A 26,445-nucleotide genomic window follows, 5' to 3' on the forward strand; every position below is an offset into this window, starting at 1 on the left:
GAGAGATCCTTTTGTAGCTCTTTGCAGTCTGCCTGGGTCTTAACTACCTTTAGTAATTTTGTATCATCTGCAAATTTTGCCACCTCACTGTTTATCCCTTTTTCCAGATCACTTTTGGTGTCTGGTCAGTACCTCTGGAGTCAAGTTCCAGACAAAATAATTAAAAAAAAGACAATAATGATAATAAGTAAATCAAAAGATTTTGGGGTCCATTCAAAAGCATCTGGCAGTCAAGATTTAGCCCCCGGTCTACCAACTGGCTACCCCTGCACTAAGGGCTAGATTCACATAGGTACTTAGGAACCCAACTGTGGGGGTTAGGTGCCTAAAGTTGCAGTTCTAGCCTCCACTGCAATTCACAAAACTCTCGCTGAACACTGTAGGGAAACAATACCTCCTAGGCGTGGTCAGATCCACACTGCCCCTGAAATAAGTGACCTGATTTTCAGAGGTGCTGAACACCTGCAGCTGTCAACAATTTTAATAGTTTACCAATTCATTTGGATTTAGTACCCAACTTTAGGCACCCAAATTTGAAAATTGTGGCCTGTATGAATTCTGAATATATATCAAAAAGTATCTCCTTCCCTTAACTTACTTTTATGTTTACGTTATTTTTAACTGTAATATTCCTTACTATACAGACATAACAGCAACTTCAACTTAAGTTATCCATGTTTTTGTCTATTAATATTGTGTTTAAATTTTACAGTGAAAAACATGAAACAGCAAGAACAGAATTGGAAACCAATATCAGAGTGCAATATGGCCTGCTTTTGAACTTCCTGATTGAAAATTTATACATAAATAAATCTCAGTGTTATTTATTTAATAGTTTTTTCATTTAATTTCCTTCATTAAAATGAAATGTATCTAGCTGCCAAATCTTTCTGAACCTCCTCCATTTAGAATCATAGAATATCAGGGTTAGAAGGGACCTCAGGAGGTCATCTAGTCCAACCCCCTGCTCAAAGCAGGACAAATCCCCAGACAGATTTTTGCCCCAGATCCCTAAATGGCCCCCTCAAGTATTGAGCTCACAGCCCTGGGTTTAGCAGGCCAATGCTCAAACCACCGAGCTATCCCTCCCCCCATTTAGTGATAGCGCCTCACCCCAGCCAGCTGCCAAACCTTCACAAGCCCCTCAACTTCCTTCAGTGAAAATACCTGACCCTTTTGTGGTTACTAAATTCTCATCCTCATGCAATGACCACACCCAAGCCCTCTTGGCTGTCAAGACCTACCAAATCACACCCCAGTGGTAGCACCTGCCTCTCTTCTTGGCTACTTTAAACCCTCCCAACTAGAGCTGACTGGAAAATGACAATTCTGTTTCACAATAACTTTCAAGGTATGGAAATTTTGTTTTCATTCCACACTGGAACAAAACCAAAACCTTTTGAACATTTTTGCAAAACAGAATTGTTGTAAAAACATCAATTTTTAGATTGAAAAGGCCAGGGTTTTGATTCAACTCTCTCACCCTCTCTCTCCAACTGACTGGAGAGTCCAACCTAGACTTCAGAAACCTTCCCATCAAAATGTTTCCATGAAACATTTCAGCTTAACAGCATTTTACAACAAAAATTATGTCAAAAATGTTCCAACCAGCTCTACTCCTGACCTTCATTTCCTCAGTGACATACCTGGCCTCCTTTTGACTGCTAAACACACCCTCGTTTTCCCTCAATGAGAGAATCACACTCCTTCTGGATGCCAAACACTGTCAAACTCACCTTTCAATGAAAGCAACCAACCTCATCACCTGGCTTGAAAACACTCCCTACCTCAAAAGCAATATCTTCTCTGTTAAATACATTGTGTTAACGCAGGATGGCTATACTCTTCACCTGGGGTTTACTTCCATTAGTTGTATCAAGGTAATCTTGTCCCTACTAGGATTTTACATGCTGCAATAGCTAACTCATGATAACTATCTCGATGTAAAACAACAAACTGTTTTTGTTGACAATGAAGACAGCAACAGACAGAGAGGAAGGCAGCATGAGATGAACACAAGATTTACTGGAGGGAGGAGTAAAGAGACACAAGGTATTTAAGCCTGGCTGGAGAAAGACCATGAAAGATATTTAAGTAGAAGTGCTATTTTTAACTGGTTTGTTAAGTGAAAAAGGTGCCAGTGGGGTGTGTGAGGATTGGAGTGATGTAGCTGTACATACTTTCATATACCCAATAACAGCACCTGTCACTAGAAGTACATGCTCTGTTCCAGTGTAAAACCAATGTCCTCTGACAGAAGTATCCCTTGTATCACGGGCACTTTGAAAGGCCTATTAACCCTAGACAGAATCCCTAGGTTACTAGCCCTAACCTATTAAATCTACTTTCAAGACAGACCTAGCAAACTGCTAGTTGTAAGAAATGTTTGGTCTTCTAAAAGAAGACTACTTTAAAATCACTTATTTTCTGGCAAAGTTCATTGCATATTTTCCACTGTTTTATTGCTGTGTTTTACTACTCTGTGGAAGCCCCCAATATCTTAAATATTGTTTTTTGCCTTGGAAGTGACAGGAGGAAAATCTGTTGTGTGTGTGACTAGTAAACGCAAAGATCCTGCTGCCCCTGCCAGAGCACGTTATTAGTGCTTGCAGAGAAATGTACGTGACTTGCTGCAGACAGCACACAATTTCCCTGATGGTTTCTCAAAGCATAAGCCAAAAAAAAACAAAACCCAACTTCAATAACACCACGGCTAAAGTTACAAAACACATGGAAGTTTTTGTTTTTAAAAGAATATATTCTCATTTCTCAGAGTGAGCTAGACACACAGGTAAAACATTAACCAGTGTTTATATGCTGCTTTTCTTAATAAAAGGTTGGAAGAGAAAAAATTGTTAGAGAAAGACTAAAATGAGACAATCTTAATAAAATACCAAGTATGCATTGATATTTTATAGAACATAAAGAGGGTTGGTGTTAGCATTGGCAGCCGTAATACGACAGCCCACTATCTGTCTGAAGAGTTGACAACTCTTCTACTAAGTAACCTCCACTGTTTAAAAACCCCCAAATGGTTGAGGGTCCTTATTTTGATTTTATACTTGTTTCTATAGTGTCTGCCTCTATGGCAGCTCAGGAATGATGGCAAATTTAGAGCTAGAGAATAAGGCTGATTTTCAAGAGTGTCGAGGGACTTTAGTCACCCAAATCCCATTAGAATTAATCGATGTTATATGGCTAAATCTTCTTGTCAGCTACAAGGTCCTCTATTTATCCACAAAGCAAGTACTGACCCATCCTCTCTTCCCCTTGCCATGAGGAATGGCTCAATGGGAAGAGAGGAATTCAGTCTCCAAAGCCTTTTCTGGTGAAACTGCTAACAAGGGGTTAAATACCACCTGTGATGGTGGTTTTGAGATTGTGGACACTTGTCCACTATGGACTAGACTAAGACTTAATTTATTTCACAAACATAACCAAACTAGCAATGAATTTGGGTTACTAGCAATAACCAGGACCCCTTTTCTCCCACTAAAGAATATGAATAACTCCCATTCAAATAATAGCAGTTATTTGTAGCCTGCAAAGAAAAAAGTAGTTACTGACCTCCTGTAACTGTTGGTCTTCTAGACGTGTTGCACACATCCCTTCCACTCTTGGTGTGCAAGCAGCTCAGCCACACTCCTGGCCAAAGCGATGGCTTCTAAAAAAGCCACCTTAGGTGATAGCTATATCACAGGGCATGTTGCAAGAGGCTCAAACGGAGGCTCCATAAGTCCTGACAAAACTAATTTCAAGACCGGGGGGAGGGTGACATAGACTTATAGACTCTAAGGTCAGAAGGGACCACTATGATCATCTAGTCTGACCTCCTGTACAACACAGGCCACAGAATCTCACCCACCCACTCTTGTAACAACCCCTAACCTATGTCTGAGTTACTGAAGTCCTCAAATCGTGGTTTAAAGACCTCAAGGTGCAGAGAATCCTCCAGCAAGTGACCCATGTCCCACACTGCAGAGGAAGGCGAAAAACCTCCAGGGCCTCTGCCAATCTGCCAACATGTTCCCATATCTGAGTGTATAACCTTTCTAGGCCTTTAAAAAATGTGACTGTCATATATTTAGAAAAAAATAGAACAGTTGTCCATGCGAGGATGGAAAACTGACACTGCTGCCAAGTGGGCCTTGATAAAACTGACAATGCTTGCTGTTTTAGATGCAATAGATAGTCCAGTATATGCTGGATGAAGACTAAATCAGCGAAATACAGGATTGACAAAATCAGATGGAAAGACACTTCTACTTCGAAATGTAAGTAGTCTTGGTGGAGGGCTTTTTACTATGTAACAAGACATTGCAAACTTGCTCCAAGTCAGGCTCCTTTCTAGGATTTAGCAATGGAGCCTCCAGGCTGTTAAATTAAGTTCCCACAGGTTTGGGTGGAGCAGCTGACCATGATTCTGAAAAATTAAATCTGGGTCCAATGGAAGTGAAATCAGAGCCTCCATCAACAGACCCAGGAGAGTAGAGAACCAGTGCTGCCGGGACCATGCTGGGGCTATTAGTATCTTATGACTGATATTTAACAACGCTCTGTGTAGGAGTGGAATTGGAAGAAAAGCGTAGCAGAGCTTGTTCAACCTGTGCAGGAGGAAAGCGTCTGTGATGAAACTGGAACTGTAACCTTGTAGGAGCAAAACCGATGGCATGTCTTGTTGGTTTTGGTTGCAATAGGTCTATCTGGGGATTCACACCGCCCTAAAATGTGTGTGGCAGATTCACTTGTGGTGACTTGTAAATAATCTGCTTAGGTGGCCTGCCAGCTTATTCTGCACCCCTGGAAGGTAGTAGTCTTCAAGACTGATTGAATTACAATGCAAAATTTCCACAGGTGAACTACCTCTTGACAAAGCAGGGAAGAGCAAGCTCCTCACTGCCTGCTGAGTGAAAACATTGCCGCTGCGTTGTCTGTGAGAACAGCCTTTTTTCTTGACTGAGATAGGAAAGATTGACACAGGCGGGCAGCCCTTAGCTCTCTTATGTTGATCTGTAGAGACAGAAGCAATGGTCCTATCAACCGAGTTCTCTGCGTCTAGTCCAACCTGCAGCAAACTTTTCGCTTCAGAATTCTCCTCATCAACTAAAGAGAACTCTTATCTAGTGTCCTCCAGCAACATGTTCTTAAACTTTAAAAAGGAGTCCCAAATATTAAAATCATAATGTCCTAAAAGAGCTTGTTGGTTGGCAGTTCTGAGTGGCAACCCTGAAGCAGAATAAACTTTTCTACCAAATAAATCTAGTTTCTGAGCCTCTTTTGATTTGCAGGTTGCTGCCTGTTGGCCCTGTCTTTCTCTTTCATTGGCCACTGTCACTACCAAAGAACCTAGGAAAGGATGGGAGTATAGATATACAAACCTCTGGGAGGGAACATAATATTTACATTCAGCCCTTTTTGAGGTTGAAGGAAGGGATAAACGGGTCTACCAGAGTGACTTAATGGGGTCCAGAAATGCCTCATTAAAAGGTCAGGTCACCCAAGAAGGCCCTGTGGTGGCCAAAAATATCAGTAAGGCAATGGGAGGACTCCTTAACCTGGATCCTCACTCTTGGTGAGCCTCATAATCACTGGGAAGGAGTGAGGTACATCCTGAGGAAACTGCCTTGTCAGGAGAGGAGGATGAACAAGCCAGCCAGGGCCGGTGCAAGGAAGTTTTGCGCCCTAGCGAAACTTCCACCTTGCGCCGCCCCCCCAACCCAGCTAACCCCGCCTGCCACCCCGCCCCGCGGCAGCTAACCCTGCCCGCTCCGGCAGCTAACCCAGCCCACCACACCCCCCAACCTGGGGAGCCCTCCCACCCCCCGCAGCAGCTACCCCTCCATGGCAGCTAACCCCGCCCGGGGAGCCCCCCCCACTCTGCGGCAGCTAACCCTGCCCGGAGAGCCCCCCACAGTCTGCGGCAGCTAACCCCGCCCGGGGAGCCCCCCCCGCGGAAGCTGACCCCGCCCCCTCTGCGGCAGCTAACACCACCCGGGGAGCCCACCCCAGCTCTCCTCCACTGAGCACACCGGCGCTGCTCTAATTCTTCTCCCCTCCCAGGCTTGTGGTGCCGATTGGAGAATTAGAGCGGGGGCTGTGTGCTCAGCGGAAGAGGCTGAGTGGAGGTGATCTGGGGCGGGGAGCGGTTCCCCTGTGCGCCCCTCGCCCCCGTTACTGTGGGAGGCCCTCCCCACACCCGCATGCCCCAGCTCACCTCCACTCCACCTCCTCGCCTGAGCGGGCTTTTAGGCGCCCTAGGCAGCCACCTAGTTCACCTAGTGGTTGCACTGGCCCTGAAGCCAGCACAGGGTGAGGCGGCTCCTCCTCCACTAGCTGTCCAACAGGGTCTTCCTGCTCAGCACCAGGCCTGGTACCAGGCTCAGGAACAGGTGGCACCTTGTGAATAGACTTCCCACACCTCTCCAAGGACACAGAGCAGGATCGCCTTGTGTATGACATAGAAATCAGAGGAATCCCCAGAGGTTCCAGAAGGGCCACTGGACCAGTGGTGGGCCCCAGTGACTTCCTGGCCACATGCCCTATCCTATTTCAACCAGAGGATCTTGAGGCAACTCAGGGTAGTAATACCTAGGTGAGAAGTAGCATAACTGGCTCCGAAGCTGGGAAACATAAAAGCCAATCTCTTATTCAGAGGAGGACGAATCACCTTCTGCTGACCAAGGGGGTGGGGAGATCTGTCCCCGACAGTGCCGGAGACCGGTGCCAAGTCAGTGAAGAGTGTAGAGCAGCCAACATTGCAGGATTTCCCTTCGACAGTACTGAAGGAAATGAAGTGTGAGGCAACAAAGGTTGTCTCTATACCAAGTACTGCACTGATGATACTATCACTCCTCTGCTGGTACCAGGAGCACAGTCTCCTACACAGTACTTCTGAGGGGATTCTGCACCACTGCACATGCACAGAATTTATGTCCCCCACAGATTTCTTTGCTTCCCTGCAGAAAAATGACTCTCTGATGGGGATGCAAAGCAAAGTCACAAGAGTGGTCATGTGATCCTCCCCAGCAGTATGTTTTGGGTGTGCCGGGCTGCCGGCAGAGAGGTAAATCACTATGGGACAGGGGGTGGGACTGGGGGAGACCCAGCTGGTGGCTCCTACCCTGCGCTGAGCTCAGCTGTTAGTCCCGGCTGGCCTGGGGAGGACAGGACTTCCTCTTCCCCCACACAGCATCCAGGACTGGGTCAGACCCACCCCCAGATTTCTCCCCCAGCTGCAGGAAGCTCTGCAAATTCCCCCCTCACCCCACTTACTGCACCCATCGCTCCTCAGTTGCAGGGGAAGGGAATCTGCCCCATCTGCCCAACCCATGCATCCAGACACTCTCATACTCAGACCCTCCTGCTGAGCCTCACCCCCTGCACTCAGACCCCCCTGATGAGCCCCACTCCCCCTGCACCTGGACCACCCTGATGAGTCACCCGCACCCAGATACTCACCCCACTGAACCGCAACCAGCTGCACCTGGATCCCCACCCCACTGAGCCCCACTCCTCCAGCATCTGGACCCCCCCACTGAGCCTCCCCACACCCAGAGCCCCCTGCCAAGATCTATCCCCCTCAGACCCCACCCTGCTGAGTCCCAAACACTTTCACCTGGACTCCCCTGCAGAGTCAGATTACCGTTGCACCCAGAACCCCCGCAACAAGCCGCTGTGCATCCAGATCCTCCTCACACCTGGATCCCCCTCTGAGCCAACAGTATCCAGATTGCCCCACATAGAACCCTCTTAACCCACACCTGGATCCCCCCACACTAAGCCCCTCAACATTTGGATCCTGCCTTGCTGAGCCTGCCTGCCCTCACCTAATGCACCTGGCATGGAGGGACAGGGCGTTGGGGTGTTTCTGTGGCAGGCCCAGTCCTTGCACTGTGTCAGGGTTGGGTCCAGCCTCACCGCTGAGTCTGTGTCCCGGAGAGGGGAGGGGAAGCTGCACAATGGTCTCCCATCTCTGTGCAGCCAGTGGCCTGTGCTCCCCAATGCCATGCTGGAGCCTCCACTTTTAATTGACAAATAAAATTTGCAGAATTTTAAAATACTGTGTGCAGAATTTTTAATTTTTTGGTGCAGAATGCCCTCAGGAGTAGCACAGCTGGGGATACCAGTGCTGATCTGCTGAGCCTATCTCTCACTGCTACAGATGCCTCTGGCATTGCCAGTATCAAGATGGTCTTGGGTTGCTACGGTATTGTAGATTTAAAAAGGCGCTCCTTCGGGCACTAGACTTTACAGTACCTGCCTTGGTGCCAGTGTCAACGGTGCCAGTTTCGGCACTACCAATGAAGAGGAGTGCGTTGGTCTTGGCTGCACTCTAGTCTTCTCCCTATGCTTAGAGGATTTTGATGCCAGTGACCTTCCTCCCTTGGTGGTCTTATGCCTCTTCTTAGGCACTGGAGAGGGCTAGCAATGCTGGGTTTTGGGCAACATAGGAGGCACACTCCTAATTGATGCTGAAGCAGTTGGTGCGGACTAGGATCTGATCATGAACGGCAGGTATAATAGGCAAGGGGAGGCATTTCCTCTCCTAGCACAGCTGTCCCTGCTGCCGGACACCTGGGCCGTGGTGCCCCACCCCCCACCTCTTTCCCTCCCTGCTCTGACCCTTTCCCGAGGCTCCCGCAGCTTGCTGCTGTTGCTGCCTGGAGTCTTCCTCCTCTCCTCCATCCCACTCCCTTCCCCCCAGATCCCCGCAGCTGACGTCTGCGTCTCTCCTCACCCCACCCTCCCTGTGGGTGTGTGTGTGTATGAGAGAGAGAGAGAATGCAAGTGGGGAGTCAGTGGCAGATGGGGGCTGGGGTGAGGAGGCAAGTGGAGGGGATTCCTGAGTAACTTTACACAGTGGAAAAGCCTTCTAGAGACCTAATAGCAGAGATCACTGAAACTGTTAAAGAGCCATTAAAGTGGTAATGAAGCCATTTTTTTTTCATGTTTAAATGTATATTTGTCTTGCTCTAGAGACTTGCACCCTCTGAGACAGCGGAGATAGGAATGCTCATCTAAGACAACAAACAGTGGGGAGGAGTCATTTGTTTCTTACGGGGTGGGACTCTCTCACGAGGTGATCACAGTAATCTAACCAGCTAAAGAAAGCAGCCAGGCTCCCCTTTCCTGGGAAGGAGGCCTCATCGGCAATGAAGCCATTTAACAGGCATTTGCCAATGCCCAGAAAGCCTTTGGCCACATTCAGCTGGATTTTATATTGTAAGAAAATGTGTTATTGGGGTTAAAAACAGTTTCCAAATGACGACCCTTCAGTTATTCTCTGTACCCAGAAGTAGTAACTGCTAACGTGGCTCAAGGAGGAGCTGACATGGCCAGTAAGTTTATTTCTTGATCTAGTCATTTTATTCAAACCCAGTTTAAGTAAACGATTCTGGCAGGGAATTCTGTGTAACCGTACTGGGTTTACAATGGCACCAGTGGAGCCATGGCACCGGGCTCATGCTCTAAAGGGGCCCTGGCCCAGCCGACTCCACTTGCGTTGCGCCCCGAGCTGCTGGCTCCTCTCCCCCAAGCCGCTGCTCAATCCTCTCATCCTGGCCTCCGACCAACTGGCTGAGTGCTCCTCTCCGCCCCTGTCACTGGCAGAGAGGAGCCCTCAGGTGCTGCCACTCTGGGCCGGTGACTGTCTGCTTCGAGCTCCCCAGGAGCATGGTCCCCTTTCCCTGCCACTCTGCAGAAGCGGCAGGCTGGGGAAGTCGCCTCCTGCACTGCGGGCACCAGCGCCAGATGGGCAGGGCTGGGCGGGACCTCTCTGTGCTCCAGAGCTTCAGCTGTCCTGCTCCCTAGCACTGTGCTTGGAGGGGGAATCCCTGCTCTGCGCTGGTTCAGCAGGGCCAGTGAATACGCCCAGGGGGCAAGGCATGGGGGAGTGGTTCAGGGGGGTGCTGGGCTGTGAGGGGGAAGGGGCACTGGGCAGTGTGGGCAGTGTGTTTTGGGGTGCTAGGCAGTGGGAGGTCTGTTGGGGGGTGCACTGGGCAGTCGAGAAAGTCTGTGTATGTTGGGATGCTGGGCATTGGGAGGTCTCTATGGGACACTGTGTAGTTGTGGTGGTGGGGCTGTGGGGAAGGACACTGGGCAATGGCGGGTTGGGGGAGATCTCTGTGTGTTGGGGTGCTAGGGAGTGGGGGTTCTGTGTGAGGTGCAGGGCAGTTGTGCTGTGGCTGTGGGCAGGGGTGGTGATGTGCAGGGCGCTGTGCGTTTGTGGGGGAGGGGGTTGTGGATGGTGGCACTGGGCATAGCGGGTCCAGGGGGGCTCTGACCATAGGGAGTCGGGGGGGGGGGGGTCTTGGGCAGGAGGGGCAGCGGTGTGGCGCAGCATTGCCCCTGGCTGGCTCCTTGCTCTGAGGACCAACCTCCCCGTGCCATGCTCCATTGCCCTCAAAGGGGCCCACAAATATATTTAGTGCTGGGCCCACAAAAGGTTAATCCGGCCCTGCTGTGCAAGAAAGGTGATTAAACTACTGCCTTAATGCAGGCTGTCAATGACAAGCACTTTTTCAAACTGAGAGATTAGGCTTCAGTTTGGCGCAGGTAGACTGGCTTTTCATCTCTCTGTATACCGTATACATTGAACTCCCTGCCACACAGAGGAGAATCTATCTGGCAATTGAGCTATACCTGTTGCCTGTTCAGTTCCCTTGGGGAATGTTATTAGTGCTTTAAGGTGAAAAGGGGAGAGGATGTCACGGGGGGGGGCAGGGTAAGGAGGCGAGCAGTGAGCCAGCTGCACAGCAGGTTGTGGTGGGTGTCTCATGGTGGGTGAGGAAAGGGTCAGGGGGTGAGGAGGCGAGCAGCAGATGGGCGAGCCACAAGCGGGCATGGGAGGAGGTGAGTAGAGGGGGGTATATCTGGGGGGTAAAGAGGTGAGTGGCAAGTCAGTGGTAGGTGGGAGTGGGGCTTGGGCCAGAGCAGAGGTGCAGTGTGAGTGGGGCTGTGGGCGGAAGAGACAGGACAAGGAGCTTGCCTCTCCCAGGGGAAATTTCACCCACCAACCATGGGTCTGATGGAGATCTCAGGGCTGCCTCCATGACCAAACATTTTAGCCTGACTGTGGTTTAAAGTCTTTTGCAGATTTGGCAATGATCTGAAATATAAGCTTCCCTTACATACTTTGAGCAGCTTGAGTGTGGGTCACTCACAGTCATTGGCCTAGTGCACACAGCATTTGAACCCCCGAGACTGAGGAATTCCTCAGTAATGAGAAACAGAAACCCCAAAACTGGGGACTGAAAATGAAATGAATCCTATCTACACCATTAATTAAGCACTAATCAACTACAACACTAAAATATTTATAATATATTTACAATGAGCATTCTTAGAGCACTTGCTACTGCAAGCCAAGCAATTCCAACCACTGTCACGGATGGTAAGAAGGAACTGAGGGGACTCTGGGATGACTGGGCTCTTTATAACAGCATGCACTGGCACACGATGGCAGAGGGCGCTCGTGCTGCCCTGATGGGTACCACTGACAGAAAAGTTTCTGATGACTGTGTGAGTGGTGCATAAAAACCAAGAGTGGAAGACACATGTGCAATCACTTGAAGAAGAATAATTCCCCTAGGCTGGATTTAAACCAGTTACATAAAATTGAAACAAGCCACCTCTCACTACCAAAACTATTCAGTCTGCTGTCCTTTGCTTGCCAATGAGCTCTTCACTCATCCTACATTAAGAATGCTAATTAAAACACATTAGAACTGCACAACAGCAAAACCCAGAGATATTAGCTAACACAGATATATTGCTAAAGGAGCAAAAATACAAACAAATAGACCAATAGACTTTTAGAGGAATAAAGAAAGATTTTAACACAGAACAGAAGGGGGTGGGAGGGCAGAAACATAAGCCACACACAAGAAGAAGAGAAAATAACAGACACACTGAAAGAAATTCAACAGTAGCAGAGAAAATGCAGCTCAGAAGTAACAGACAAATATAAAGCAATAAGACAAGATAAAAAATAAAAGGAAAATATAGAAAAAGTATACAATGAGCTAATACTTGGGCTTCAGAAGCATGCTAGCCACAGCTCCTGCTAAAGAACATAAAACATCAAAAAGAATAGCAAGAGAAAGCAAGTTTATGTTCTCAATTTTACAAATCTTTATTCTGTAGAAGGGAAGAACACCCTTTTTTCAACTTGTTTTTCTGCCAAACGTTAAATTTATTATTCTATTTAAAAAGACATTACAGTTTTTATCTGACAGTGTTTATGGACAGTGGTAATATAGTGATGGCTACATACATGCTTCCATAATAAACACCATTGTCATTTGTTCATAAGAACTTTCTCAAAAATTATTTTTGGGTTGAAACTTTCCATATTGTGTCTCAGGACAAGTTCAATTTTAGAGGAAGATAGGTGCAAAATCCATTGCACTGCTTTTCAACTAGAAAAGGCTCATTTCCATTTTAAAAGCTTTTTTTCCCCACACAGAATGCCTATAAGCTGATATGATAAAAAGATGAACCTTTCGATATGTGATTACTTCTTTTGAGGAAAGGCCTCTTGGCCCAGAGCCTTGTGCAGTAAAACCCCACAGGAGGGAGAGACAAATTCCAAAAGTTCAGTTTGCAAAGTCGTTATCAAATGTTCCCCTCGGGAGGAGGGATCTATGCTGCAGCAAAGGAAGCAGGCTGTGCAGCCAGGACTATCTATAATCAGGAAATGGAACCATGAACTTTGTCCTGGGTCCAGTACAATTAGGGTGCAGAGTAGCATCACTAAGGAAGTTGACACCCTCCCTGCCCAGTATATAGCTTTGGGGCCCGGGAGGCAGATACACTCCACAGCTGCTTGATGATTCCTCCTGAGACCACCAGATGTTTCACAAGTCCTGAAGTCCCAGCCAATTGATCATCAAATGTAGTAGAAGGCAAGGAAACTGCAACTTAGTCCCTAACCTGAACTGTTGAAGCTCAAATGCATTCCCTCAGTCCCTCATGGTGAATGATGTGGAGGTATCCTGTTTCTGCCAAGGCCCACAATGAAGGTTGGGAGACAGACCAGGTAGATAATGCAAAAGAAAGGAAGGCTAAGGAGATGGGAGATGATGATCCTAAGAAGACAGTGAGAAGGAATGGATGGGTGAAAAGAGGAAGAAAGGGAGACAAAAGGAGAAATAGCAACATTTCAAAAAGAAGAAAGGAGAAATGTTAATTAGAGGGAAAACAGACACTGAAGAAAAGAGACAACTAAACAGTAAAGTGGAAAAGTTACAAAGAAAGAGATAGGAAAAATGAAAAAAGAAGAAAAGCAGGATTGACTTGGTCCTCAGCTGCATTGAAGCAGATCAAAATGCAGCTGAGGAGGCAGAGAATAAACCATTACTCCATCCCAATCCTATCTCCTTGAGGCTGGCTGAACCCCAGCACCCACTGACCCAGAATTGATAAGTTCCACTTTGGAGAAACTAGGACTAAAGTGGTGTCTTCCCTCTCCCACAGCCACGTGGCCTTGGAGAAAAACTGAAGAGAAGACCTAGCCAGATACTCCAGCTAATAGGAGAAGCTGCAGAAGCAGCCAAAGCAGGAACATTTGGACATCCAGAGAACTTTCTACAGTTTTGACTGGACTTTCTCTACCCCATGCTGATGGGCTGTTTCCTCCCTCCCTCTCCCTCCCTACCTCACAGTCTCTCATCTCAGCTTCACTCAATACTGGCCCCTCTTACCCTCTCCTCCCTTGTCCTGTCCCCGCAAACCCCTTCCCATCAATGTTCCCTCTCCCTTCACTCTCCTTTCCATTTAGCTGATCACCTCCTAACTAACCCTCCCCACTCCAAAAATCTCACCCTGAGGAACTAACATGTTGTTTGCTGTCATAATGTAGTCCATGCTGCTGGTGTGTTATACCCCTCTCCTCAGCCTGTACCTGCCTTGACTATTTAGACTGTAAGCTCTTCAGGGAAGGGACTGTGTGCTACTATGTGTATGTGTTGAGCACAGTGGGCACCATTCTCACTGATCCCTGGACACTACCATAATACACAGATTAATAAATAAAAAAACTAAGGTCTGCTCCAACTTGTACTAGTTTATAATGGCGCTCAGGGGGACATTATACCAGCAAGGATTGTGGGTGTACAATGCACTTCGTTCCTGTCTCCTCCAGCCCCTTCCCATCCCCAAAATGCAACCTATGCTGAGGGTGGAAGGAGGGATGGAAGGAGCATATTTCTGGCTGCACTGACTTTATGCCAGCTAATGATTCCCCTATGACTGGAGAACCTTCAGCTGCTCATTTACAGCAGATTTATGGTCCCTATGCACTGCTCTGGCAGCATAAAGTTCTGGCATGGGCCCTGATTTGGTAGTATTTTACAATCAGTCTCATAGACTCATAGACTCATAGACTTTAAGGTCAGAAGGGACCATTATGATCAACTAGTCTGTGGCCTGCACAACGCAGGCCACAGAATCTCACCCATCCACTTCTATAACAAACCCCTAGCCTATGTCTGAGTTATTGAAGTCCCCAAATTGCGGTTTGAAGACCTCAAGCTGCAGAGAATCCTCCAGCAAGTGACCTGTGCCCCATGCTGCAGAGGAAGGCGAAAAACCTCCAGGGCCTCTGCCAATCTGCCCTGGAGGAAAATTCCTTCCCGACCCCAAATATGGCAATCAGTTAAACCCTGAGCATGTGGGCAAGACTCACCAGCCAACACCCAGGAAAGAATTCTCTGTAGTAACTCAGATCCCAACCCATCTAACATCCCATCACAGACCACTGGGCATACTTACCTGCTGATAATCAAAGATCAATTGCCAAATTAATTGCCAAAATTAGGCTATCCCATCATACCGTCCCCTCCATAAATTTATCAAGCTTAGTCTTAAAGCCAGATATGTCTTTTGCCCCCACTACTCCCCTTGGAAGGCTGTTCCAGAACTTCACTCGTCTAATGGTTAGAAACCTTCGTCTAATTTCAAGTCTAAACTTCCTAGTGTCCAGTTTATATCCATTTGTTCTTGTGTCCATATTGTTACTAAGCTTAAATAATTCCTCTCCCTCCCTAATATTAATCCCTCTGATATATTTATAAAGAGCAATCATATCCCCCCTCAACCTTCTTTTGGTTAGGCTAAACAAGTCAAGCTCTTTCAGTCTCCTTTCATAAGACAGGTTTTCCATTCCTCGGATCATCCTAGTAGCCCGTCTCTGAACCTGTTCCAGTTTGAATTCATCCTTCTTAAACATGGGAGACCAGAACTGCACACAGTATTCCAGATGAGGTCTCACCAGTGCCTTATATAACGGTACTAACACCTCCTTATCTTTGCTGGAAATTCCTCGCCTGATGCATCCTAAAACCGCATTAGCTTTTTTAACGGCCATATCACATTGGTGGCTCATACTCATCCTGTGATCAACCAATACTCCGAGGTCCTTCTCCTCCTCTGTTACTTCCAATTGATGTGTCCCCAATTTATAACTAAAATTCTTGTTATTAATCCCTAAATGCATGACCTTGCACTTTTCACTATTAAATTTCATTCTATTACTATTACTCCAGTTTACAAGGACATCCAGATCTTCCTGTATGATATCCCGGTCCTTCTCTGTGTTAGCAATACCTCCCAGCTTTGTGTCATCCGCAAACTTTATTAGCACATTCCCGCTTTTTGTGCCAAGGTCAGTAATAAAAAGGTTAAATAAAATTGGTCCCAAAACTGATCCCTGAGGAACTCCACTAGTAACCTCCTTCCAGCCTGACAGTTCACCTTTCAGTATGACCCATTTTTGTCTCCCCTTTAACCAGTTCCTTATCCACCTTTCAATTTTCATATTGATCCCCATCTTTTCCAATTTAACTAATAATTCCCCAGGTGGAACCGTGTCAAATGCCTTACTGAAATCGAGGTAAATTAGATCCACTGCATTTCCTTTGTCTAAAAAATCTGTTACTTTCTCAAAGAAGGAGATCAGGTTGGTTTGGCACGATCTACCTTTTGTGAAACCATGTTGTATTTTGTCCCAATTACCATTGACCTCAATGTCCTTAACCTACCTTCTCCTTCAAAAAATTTTCCAAGACCTTACATACTACAGATGTCAAACTAACAGGCCTATAGTTACTTGGATCACTTTTTTTCCCTTTCTTAAAAATAGGAACTATGTTAGCAATTCTCCAGTCGTACAGTACAACCCCTGAGTTTACCGATTCATTAAAAATTCTTGCTAATGGGCTTGCAATTTCATGTGCCAATTCCTTTAATATTCTTGGATGAAGATTATCTGGGCCCTCCGATTTAGTCCCATTAAGCTGTTCGAGTTTGGCTTCTACCTCGGATGTGGTAATATCTACCTTCATATTCTCATTCCCAATTGTCATCCGTCCATTATCCCTAAGCTCCTCATTAGCCTTATTAAAGACCAAGGCAAAGTATTTATTTAGATATTGGGCCATGTCTAGATTATCTTTAACCTCCACTCCATCCTCAGTGTTTAGCGGTCCCACTTCTTCTTTCTTTGTTTTCTTCTTATTTATATGGCTATAGAACCTTTTACTATTGGTTTTAATTCCCTTTGCAAGGTCCAACTCTACATGGCTTTTAGCTTTTCTCACTTCATCCCTACATGTTCTGACCTCAATAAGGTAGCTTTCCTTGCTAATCCCGCCCATCTTCCACTCCCTGTAGGCTTTTTGCTTTTTCTTAATCACCTCTCTGAGATGCTTGCTCATCCAGCTTGGTCTACAACTCCTGCCTATGATTTTTTTCCCCTTTCTTGGGATGCAGGTTTCTGATAGTTTCTGCAACTTTGACTTGAAATAATTCCAGGCCTCCTCTGCCTTTAGATCCACAAGTTCTTTAGTCCAATCCACTTGCCTAACTAATTTCCTTAATTCTTTAAAGTTAGCCCTTTTGAAATCAAAAACCCTAGTCACAGATCTATTTTTGTTTATCCTTCCATCTAGTTTGAACAGAATTAACTCATGATCACTTGAACCAAGGTTGTCCCCTACAACCATTTCTTCTATGAGGTCCTCACTACTCACCAAAACCAAATCTAAAATGGCATCCCCCCTTGTTGGCTCTTCAACTACTTGATGAAGAAATCCATCAGCTATCCATCAGAAAAATCTGAGCCCTATTACTACTACTAGCACTTGTCCTCCAATCTATATCTGGGAAGTTAAAGTCTCCCATGATCACACAATTCCCATTAGTGTTTACTTCATTAAAAACATTAAAGAGGTCTCTGTCCATCTCCAAATCAGATCCCGGCGGTCTGTAGCACACCCCAAGCACTATCTCAGGGGAGGCTCTAGTAGCTTTCTTTCCCAATGTGATTTTTGCCCAGACAGACTCTGTCTTATCCATTCCATCCCTTCTTATTTCTTTACAGTTAACCTCATCATTGATATACAGTGCCACTCCACCACCTTTGCCTTTATTTCTGTCTTTCCTAAAGAGCACATAGCCTTCAATACCTGTACTCCAGTCATGACTACTATTCCACCATGTTTCTGTTATCCCTATAATATCCGGTTTCACTTCCTGCACCAGAAGCTCTAGTTCCTCCATTTTGTTTCCTAGGCTCCTCGCATTAGTGTACAGACAGCTTAATTTTTGCCGTTTGGCTTCACTGACATTCTTTATCTTGTTAGGCACAGACATTCTACCACCAGTATCACCTATTAGACTGGTATCTACACTACCCTTCCTCCTTATGTCCATTCTCCTACCCACGGCTGTCTCCTTTCTTACTTTGTGTTCTTCCCTCTCAGTGTTAAATTCCGGCGTGGAGATTATCTGGACATCTCCCAACCATCTCCCCCAAATTCCTAGTTTAAAGCTCTCTTAATCAGTTGGGCGAGCCTCCATCCTAGAGGTCTATTTCCCTCCTTACTCAGGTGAAGTCCATCCCGAGAGAACAGTCCTCTGTCCATGAATGCTTCCCAGTGGCCGTACATCCCAAAGCCCTCCTTATAGCACCACTGCCTGAGCCATCTGTTGATTGCCATAATCTTGTCACACCATTGTTGCCCTTCTCTAGGAACAGGCAGAATCCCACTGAAGATCACCTGAGCCTCCATTTCCTTAAGCGTCTTCCCCAGCCTGGCATAGTCTCCCTTGATATGTTCCAGCGAAAACCTAGCCGTATCATTCGTTCCCACATGAAGGATAATCAACGGATTCTTTCCCGCTCCCATTAAGATCCTTTTCAGCCTCAGGTCCACATCCCGTATCTTAGCACCCGGCAGACAGCACACCCTTCTGTTCTCCGGATCAACTCTAGTTACAGCCCTATCTATTCTTCTCAGTAAGGAGTCCCCAATCACGTAGACCTGCCTTTTCCTGGTGACAGTATGATTCTCTGGTCTATCCCCTGCTCCCACTGGCTGCAAGTCTTCTTGATTCCTGTTCGCCCTTGCAATCCTCCGCAACCCATCCTGTATTCTCCTGGGGCTCATATTTGGTGTTGTCTCCATTGACTCTTCCCCTCTTCCTGTAGGGCTAGCTGCTCTTCTCTTTTTCCTTGCACTCTCACCTTCAGCGACCACCTGCTGTGTCCCTTCTTCATTTTCCAACTCTGCAAACCTGTTCTTGAGCTCTAATTCTCCTTCACTGGCCTGTCTTTTCCTCTGCCTGGTTCTCTTAGTTACATGCTTCCACCGTCCACTTTCCTCACCCAGCAGTCTCCCCTCAGAATTCTTTGGTCCTGCTTCCATCTGCAAGTCTGAGATTATCCCTTCAGCCGCCTCATGTCTTTGCTCCATCATCTGCTCGAACCCCCTTCTAAACTCGACCAGAGTTTCCACCTGCCTCTCCAGTCCTCGGATCTTTTCTTCCATCAGCTTTATCAGGCGGCACTTCATGCAGACGAAACTCTTTTCAGGTACCCCCTCCAGGATCATGTACATGCCGCAGCTTCCACATCCGGTCATCCTCATTGTGTCTTTCACTGCTGCCTCTGTATCGGTCATAGCCTTCCCACTGAAAACCTGTGCGTCAAAGAAACAAAAACCAAAACAAACCCCCAACAGGCACCAGAACACTGGCAGACCACCACCCCCTCCCCTCACTAGCCTGTCAGTTCTTCTGCCTAGGTCTACGTCTCCCCCGAACACTCCCCCTGTAAACTCCCAGTGAAACTCCCCTGTTTACAGCTCTGTTTGCTGGCTGCTGGGGTATAAATAACTACACAATGAGATAGGCAGTGTTATTTTATTGCACACACAAAACTACATTAAAAGAACATTAAGGTTGCATTCTGGTACTCAAATATTGGGAAATGCCCATTTTTCCACAGGACCCCTACCTCATTCAGTGCATATGATGGACCTACTCTGGGAATTAATCAGGGCTAAGTAGTTAATGAGGCTGTTGTCTGTAGGACCTCTGCCTCATCTGTTGTAGAAATTGAAAAGCGTGTAGTGAATGAGGCAGAGGCTCCGGGCTCCTCATCTAATCTCAATTGCCATCACCCTGCCCCCCACCTGCTCCTCATATCTGTCTTTCCCCTTCCTGGCTCCTTGTTTCTGTCCCAGTCTCCTTACCCAGCCAGTCCCAATTCCCTCCGCACTAACCTGTTTCCTTCACTCTCTCCCAGTCCCAGTCTCCCCACCCCAGCCAAATCTAATTTCCCTAACTCCTGTTCCAGTCTTCACCCCCTTCTCCAGGTTCCTTGTCTCAATCTACTTGTCATGCTACCTTCCCCAGGTCTGGCTTTTGTCTCTTCTGCATTTGTGTCAGGGCTTCCTTCTCCATACTGCTTAGGCACTAGCGGGAGAAGCACTGCCAGCAAAAGAGAGAGTCTCCCTGCTCCCAGTTTGGGTTCCTGGCCTCACTCTGGTCCACCACAGCCAGAAGCAGCAATTGCAGGGAAATTCATTCTCAGCCCTGGGCTGGAGCATGCTCAGTGCAGATGGAATCTTGTAGAATTTAGCTGCAAAGCTCTAACAAGTCTCTACTGAGCATGTGCAAATTGAGATTTTTTCAAAGTGGCCTGATTTAGGCAGATTTTCACAAAGATGGAAAAAGACAAAGGCCATTCCCCTGCCAAATTTCAAGTCCTCACTCCAAAGCATGCGGTCTTCTCAAAGACAAGGTCACTAGAATTTTTAACATGATCATAACACATATGTTTTCCCTAATTTCATTCTTGGAACCAGCTGAACCATTTTTGCTGGAGCTTTCAAAATAAATAAATTAATTAATTAAAAAAAAAATTAAGCCCGAGGCAGACACGTAACATGGGTTTGACAAAGCTGTAGGTGTCTTATAATGGAAGTGTTGGATAACTTTAATTACATGTGACATTACCAGCTATGCCAATAACAGAAAGCTGCCAAAATATTGCAATAAAATAGATATGTGAATAAAAATACATATACAACATACAAACATTTTATATACTGTTTTGTGGGAAACATTACAGGATAGATTAATCTGACTTGTTATGTCTGTTTTAATTTTAAACCCATATAAAAGGAAAAAACATTATTTCTCTATCTGTCATGTTTAGGAGGGACATGTTCTAATTCACATTTAGTTTATTGCTGGAATGAGCAAAGGACTAGAAGTCAGGCCTCCTGCTTTCTAATCCCAGTTCTACTATTGATTCATTTTGTGACCCTGGACTTGTCATTTAGGACTAGATCCACAAAGGTGTATAAGTACCTTACTGCCTCTTTAAGTGCCTAAATCCTCCATTTCAACACCATTGACATTCACAAAACTACCACTCAGCAGCTGCCTAACCCTTTAGACCGCTAAATTTCTGATAGTGGGCATATGCAAAGCCAGCTAAGCCCTGACCTTGTACTACACTGACAATGTTCTCACAGCCCTCGCTATAGTCAAATCTCCAGAGGCCCTGAAGCAGAAACTAGGTGTTCCCTTGCCTATCTCACTGGCAGGGCCCATTCCTGTAGACATTCTCAGAGAACACCTAGAGCAGCAGTTCTCAAGCTTCATTGCACTGTGACCCCCTTCTGACAACAAAAATTACTACACAACACCAGGAGGGGGGACTGAAGCCTGAGTCCACTTGAGCCCCGCCGTTCTGGGTGACGGGCCAAAGCCCTGATACCGCAGATTAGTGTGTGTGTGGGGGGGCAAAGCCTAAGGGCTTCAACCCTGAGCGGAAGGTCTGTAACCTGAGCCTCGACACCCAGGGCTGAAGCCCTCGGGATTTGGCTTCAGCCTCGGTCCCCAGCAAGTCCACTGTCAGCCCTGGAGACCCCATTAAAATGGGATCGCGACCCACTTTGGGGTCCTGACCCAGAGTTTGCGAACCACTGACGTAGAGGATTGGGCTGCTGCCTCACACACCAGGTAGCTGAGTGTGTCCAAAACACTTAACAGCCCAGTGGTTAGGGCACTATGCTCCAGACCAGGGACTTGAACCCAAGTCTCTCAGATCACATCCCAGGTGAGTGCCTTAACTACCAGGCTTTTGGGCAGAGTTCTTTCTTTACTCTCTGTCTGCTAGGGCATGGATTACCAAAATGGCTGACCTGGCTTAGGCACCTCACTCCAGGAGAGGGTTCACAGCTGACAATTCCAAGCAGAGATAGACATCTCCCTCTGGCCTGTAAGTCAAGTGCCTACAGCCCAAAAAACCAGGAAGTAGGCATCCAAATACCTTTGTAGATCTGGGCCTACACCCCACCCCTTTCCTATGCATTTCACTGCTGGCTGAATTAGGTGGCTCCTCGCTCAGCTTGCTGGCTTCTGAAGATCTCTTTCTTAAGCACCTAACTCTCCCCATGCATTGTATGGGGAACTTAGGTACCTAACTCAAGATTCCACTAGGTTGCTGGGAGCCTAGGAATTAGGTGTAGCAACTATACACCTTTGTAGATTTAACCCATGCACTCTTTGTGCTGTAGCCCATAGGGCTAGCTTGTCTTTATTATATTAACTGCCTTGCCTTTATTATTCTGCCTTTATTATATTCAGAGAACCTACAGGCTTATATCCTGTAAGGCATTGACTTCAGCTGTTAGCATGAGGCTTAAGGCCTATGGACTTTGGTATAGATAAATGGTCCAACAGTAACCCCTATGTTTTGGGGAACTGGCAGTAGAGTGTAAGGTGGAATTTTACCCATAATGACATCAGCCAACCACAGAAACCTAAGCTAATACCAGCTTTTGGAAAGTTTTGGAGAGAACATCCAAAAACTAAAGTGCCATGGCAACAAATTGAGGTATATGATAATGAGTTGAAATCATGAATATACTAACATATAAAAGAAGGACACCTCAACATTAGTAAGGGGAGGAAATACAAATAAGGAAGAAGGGAAATACCCCTACTGAATATGCATTAGACATGGTAGCATCAGCGTAACATGTTATAAAAGTGGCATCCCAGCCTGTGGGCAGGAGGATAGAGAGATGTAGCCCTTGGGAGGTGCCAGAATGATGGCCACTGGTAAAGAGGAGGAAGGAGACGGTGATGAGGAAGATAATAACTAACATATCAGGTTGTTCTGCAACCTACCTTACTGAGTTAGAGTGTTTGTGAGTGTGCTAAATGTATTAATAAATTATTTGTAAATGTTGCAACTGTGCACATTGGGGTTCCCAACTATATAATAATTTGAATAATACTGGGCCTGATCTTGGGACAAGAACCTGTCAACCCTCAAAGTGATAACTGGGAATTTTTATCCATAATCTATAGATCAGGCTATAGTGCCTCTGTCTTCCAATCTGTGAAATGAGGATAATACTTACATAATACAAGCACAAGAAGATATTTAAAGAAACTGAGAGGCAGAAAATTTAAAACTGATCCACGGAAACATTTTTTAAACACAACACATAATTACCTTCTGGAACTCATTCCCACAAGATATCATTGAGACCACAAGCTTAATCTTCCTGAGTTAAAGCAGGCACTGTAGACTGCTGCACTGAAGTGGAAGAAGGGAAATTCCATTCTATTGAAGCAGCTTGTATCAAGGCCAGCACCATCGGTAGCAATTATAGTGACTGCATCAATACCTGTGCAGTTTTCCTCAATAAGGCACTAAACTCCGGCACAGGTTCCATTATATTGTAGCTGTTCAAAAATCATTAAAGTTTTAGGAGTTCACACCTGCAATCTCACTGGAAGCTGAGACAAAAGTGTAGAAATCTTAGCATGATAAATAATGTACTTCCTTCTGTACTCATTCTGTACTTGTTTATCATTACTGTCAATGAGAATTTTGAATGCAGAATCTGCAGTAGAATCCTCAGTGAATATTGTAGAGCAAAGTTCTGCCCATAGCGGGCAGAATTTATGCTTGTGGCAGCTTGATCAATCTTTTAATTTGCTACTGCTAGACCGGAAACAGGATCCAGGAAAAAGGTCAGAACAGGCATTTTATATTCTCCATTTAAAAAAAACAGAGCAATAAAGTAAGTAGCTAATGAGACACAGCATTGACAGCTGAAATTCATAAGTATCCAGTCCACAAGTAAACTGCTCCAAGTAATTAAATACAGGTATAATGAAAAGGTTCTGCTTAGGGCCAAACTTTAAAATCCTCCTATCAGAAGGGCTAAAAGGGTTTTACATCCTAGATAGTATAGAATAAGATTGCCTGGGAGGCTAGTCCAGAACGAAGAGGGTTAATTCCATAAAATTCACAGGCATGTCAATTGTAAATAATTCCAATGGGACTTGTTCAGATAGTACTGTAGCATTACTGAAAAACACGCTACAACTAAAACGAGCTGTTATAAAATCCACCAAAAACTAAGACATATAAAAAGTTTATTAGTCATCACTGAGTTAAAATGTAAACAAGTTCTTTTTAGAGGAATCCAAAAATCTTTATGTCCAAGGTCTGCAGGGCCATAAAACTGGCTGAGAAAATTTTAAAATCTTTTAATTAATCACAGAATTTTATAGGCTCTCACAAACTGTAAAGTAAACATTTACAAGGTAGAGTAAAAGGAAGTCGTCTTTGTACTAAGCAAGCTTACTAACTGTTCGGATCTACCCCACTGGGTCAACCAACTTAGAACTTTACACCAAGTAGCTGTTACACAAACACTAAGCTCTAGAGCATCAATGCTGCATCCTAGAGTTCTATTTGCTCATTGATGCAGGAGAGTTTAAGCATGTAAACTGCTGTGAACACAGAATCATAGAATCATAGGACTGGAAGGGACTCGAGAGGTCATCTAGTCCAGTCCTCTGCACTCATGGCAGGACAAAGTATTATCATTCTAGACCATTCCTGACAAGTGTTTGTCCAACCTGCTCTTAAAAATCTCCAATGATGGAGATTCCACAACCTCCCTAGGCAATTTATTCCAGTGCTTAACCATCCTGACAGTTAGGAAGTTTTTCCTAATGTCCAACCTAAGCCTCCCTTGCTGCAATTTAAACCCATTGTTTCTTGTCCTATCCTCAGAGATTAAGAAGAACAATTCTTCTCCCTCCTCCTTGTAACAGCCTTTTATGTACTTGAAAACATTTGGGAGAACAGATCCCAGCTCTATATCTTTATAATTCATGGAAACACCATTAAAATATACCCAGAGAATATATTACAAGCATCATAAAGAAATCCATGTCCCAGAAGGTACCTTGCTCCTCATTTGCTTTCTCTACAAATAGTTCATATGGACTGATTAAGATGCAACAAAAAGGAAGCAGTTCTGGCATCTTGGCAACAGAAATGTTTTTAAAAGCTGTATCCAGTGGACAAGAGTAATTTTTTACTCAGATATACAAAACATAACTAATTAGAGGTATTTAGCTCAATTATTTAAAAAAGCAATAAAAACTTTGCCTCTGCAATAAGTGCTTTAACCTACCTCATAATACATAGGCACCTCTTTAACCTTTTTTCCCTTTTGACTTCCAGCTTCCATGATCTGTAAGAAAAGCAAAGTGCAGTACTGTGTTTATTATCTTCATCAGTTTTTTCTTGATTACCCTCAGACTCCCTGACAGTAAGATATATTAGATTGTGACATAATCTTCTAAGGGATGTGGTGAAAGCTCCATCACTTTGGACATTTAAAACTAGTCTGGACAAAGCCCTGGACTACAGTGCATTGACACAGGATGGACTAGCTTACCTAACGGTTGTTTTCTTATTTAAACTAATCTATTAATTTTAAATTAACACAGCAGCACTTGTGGCTAAAGAGAAAAAGGCTACCAAGTCTTCAAGAGGTTTTAATAATAAACCATTTTAAATACCTGTCCCAAAATTCCTTCCCACGATACCTCGCTGAAGAGCTTCCGCTGTGGCACCTGCACAGCAAGAGACAAGGCTTGTGTGTGGACTTCATCCTCAATTTTGTTCCCAACAACAAAAGCAATGCTAGGCTTCCAATTATCCTGTTGATTTTCCAAAATAAAAAATAAATGTATTTAAAAAGTTTTATTTTTGAGTTTTAAGAAACAAGTTATACAGATTACTTCTTTACCAAAGGCAGCTGGTGAAGTCCATAATGTGTATTGAGTATTTCCATGTATGCCACACTTTAGAATATATAATATAAAATTTTAACAAGCATAAACACATGTTGTCCTACTCCTTTACTCCCATCAGGTGGCAGCATTGTGCTATATAAAACAAAACACTTTCATAACACAATGTAACAATTTCTTTATTGGTGAATGCTCTATTAGCACAATTGGAGGAATATTTTAGGATGACACTTACAGACATGCCAGCCTTTAGAATTGAAAAAGAAGCTGAATTTTGTTTGTTGTTGAAAAAAATAAATGAAAAAGAGTTCCAAGTTCCTAGCCTGAAGAATTACGAAATATCAAATGTAACTTCCTGAAATTTAGAGCATTCAGATATTTCAAAACAAAACTTTTATGATCAAAAAGGAATATTACTATTATTTACCTAGAATTCTGTATTAAAATATACATGACAAGGGCAAGTTATGTTCTGTTAAAATACCAACAAATGACCACAAAAACTACCAGGTTGCAAACGTGCTGACATATTTCCTAGCAGAATGATATGAAAAAAAGAATCCAAACTCAATTCTGCAGAAATACAAAACGAACACAAATTATACTGTATGGTCATTCTTTGGTGATATCTCCATAATGAGAGTATCAAACTATGTTGGAGAACTTGTAAGGGAGACAGTTACTCTCCCTGTCTTCTGAGCGTCTTTTCCTTGAACTCCTTCCTTCTGGGAACACTGCCTCTTGCCAGGGCCCTTCCATGGTCCAGGTCCATCTTCCCCAGCATCTCTATGTCCATCTCCAGGGCTCCCAGCATAAGAACCAGAAGCAGTGGAATTAGAAGCATTTCGGCTGGGGTTCACACTGTGTGGAATTTTGAAAATCTCACCCTTTTTAATCATATGTCCACATGCTCCAATTGCAAAACTTACAGTAAAGATGCATAAGGCCTTGTCTACACTACAGTGGGAGATCAATCTAAGTTAGGCTCCTTCAGCTACGTGAATAACATAGCTGAAG

The 26,445-nt window shown here is 45.1% G+C and overlaps 1 protein-coding gene and 1 long non-coding RNA gene across 5 annotated transcripts in view; one reads left to right on the forward strand and one right to left on the reverse strand.

The window, feature by feature from the left end:
• The window catches only part of SPAG17 (sperm associated antigen 17), a 270,281-nt gene that overhangs the window by 222,724 nt on the left and 21,112 nt on the right, over positions 1-26,445 (reverse strand). For all 4 annotated transcript variants that reach the window (XM_039529265.1, XM_039529257.1, XM_039529239.1 and 1 more), the window contains exons 2-3: positions 25,195-25,335; positions 24,804-24,863 (exon numbers count right to left, since the gene is read on the reverse strand). In XM_039529265.1, coding sequence (XP_039385199.1) covers positions 24,804-24,863; positions 25,195-25,335 — 201 coding nt within the window. The remainder of the gene's footprint in view (positions 1-24,803; positions 24,864-25,194; positions 25,336-26,445) is intronic.
• Positions 1,923-5,215, forward strand: LOC120400590. Its single transcript, XR_005595905.1, has 3 exons — positions 1,923-2,052; positions 4,180-4,274; positions 4,855-5,215. It is a non-coding gene; the product is annotated as an uncharacterized LOC120400590 (long non-coding RNA).

The sequence above is a fragment of the Mauremys reevesii genome, linkage group 1 (assembly GCF_016161935.1).
Source record: "Mauremys reevesii isolate NIE-2019 linkage group 1, ASM1616193v1, whole genome shotgun sequence".
Lineage (NCBI taxonomy): Eukaryota > Metazoa > Chordata > Testudines > Geoemydidae > Mauremys > Mauremys reevesii.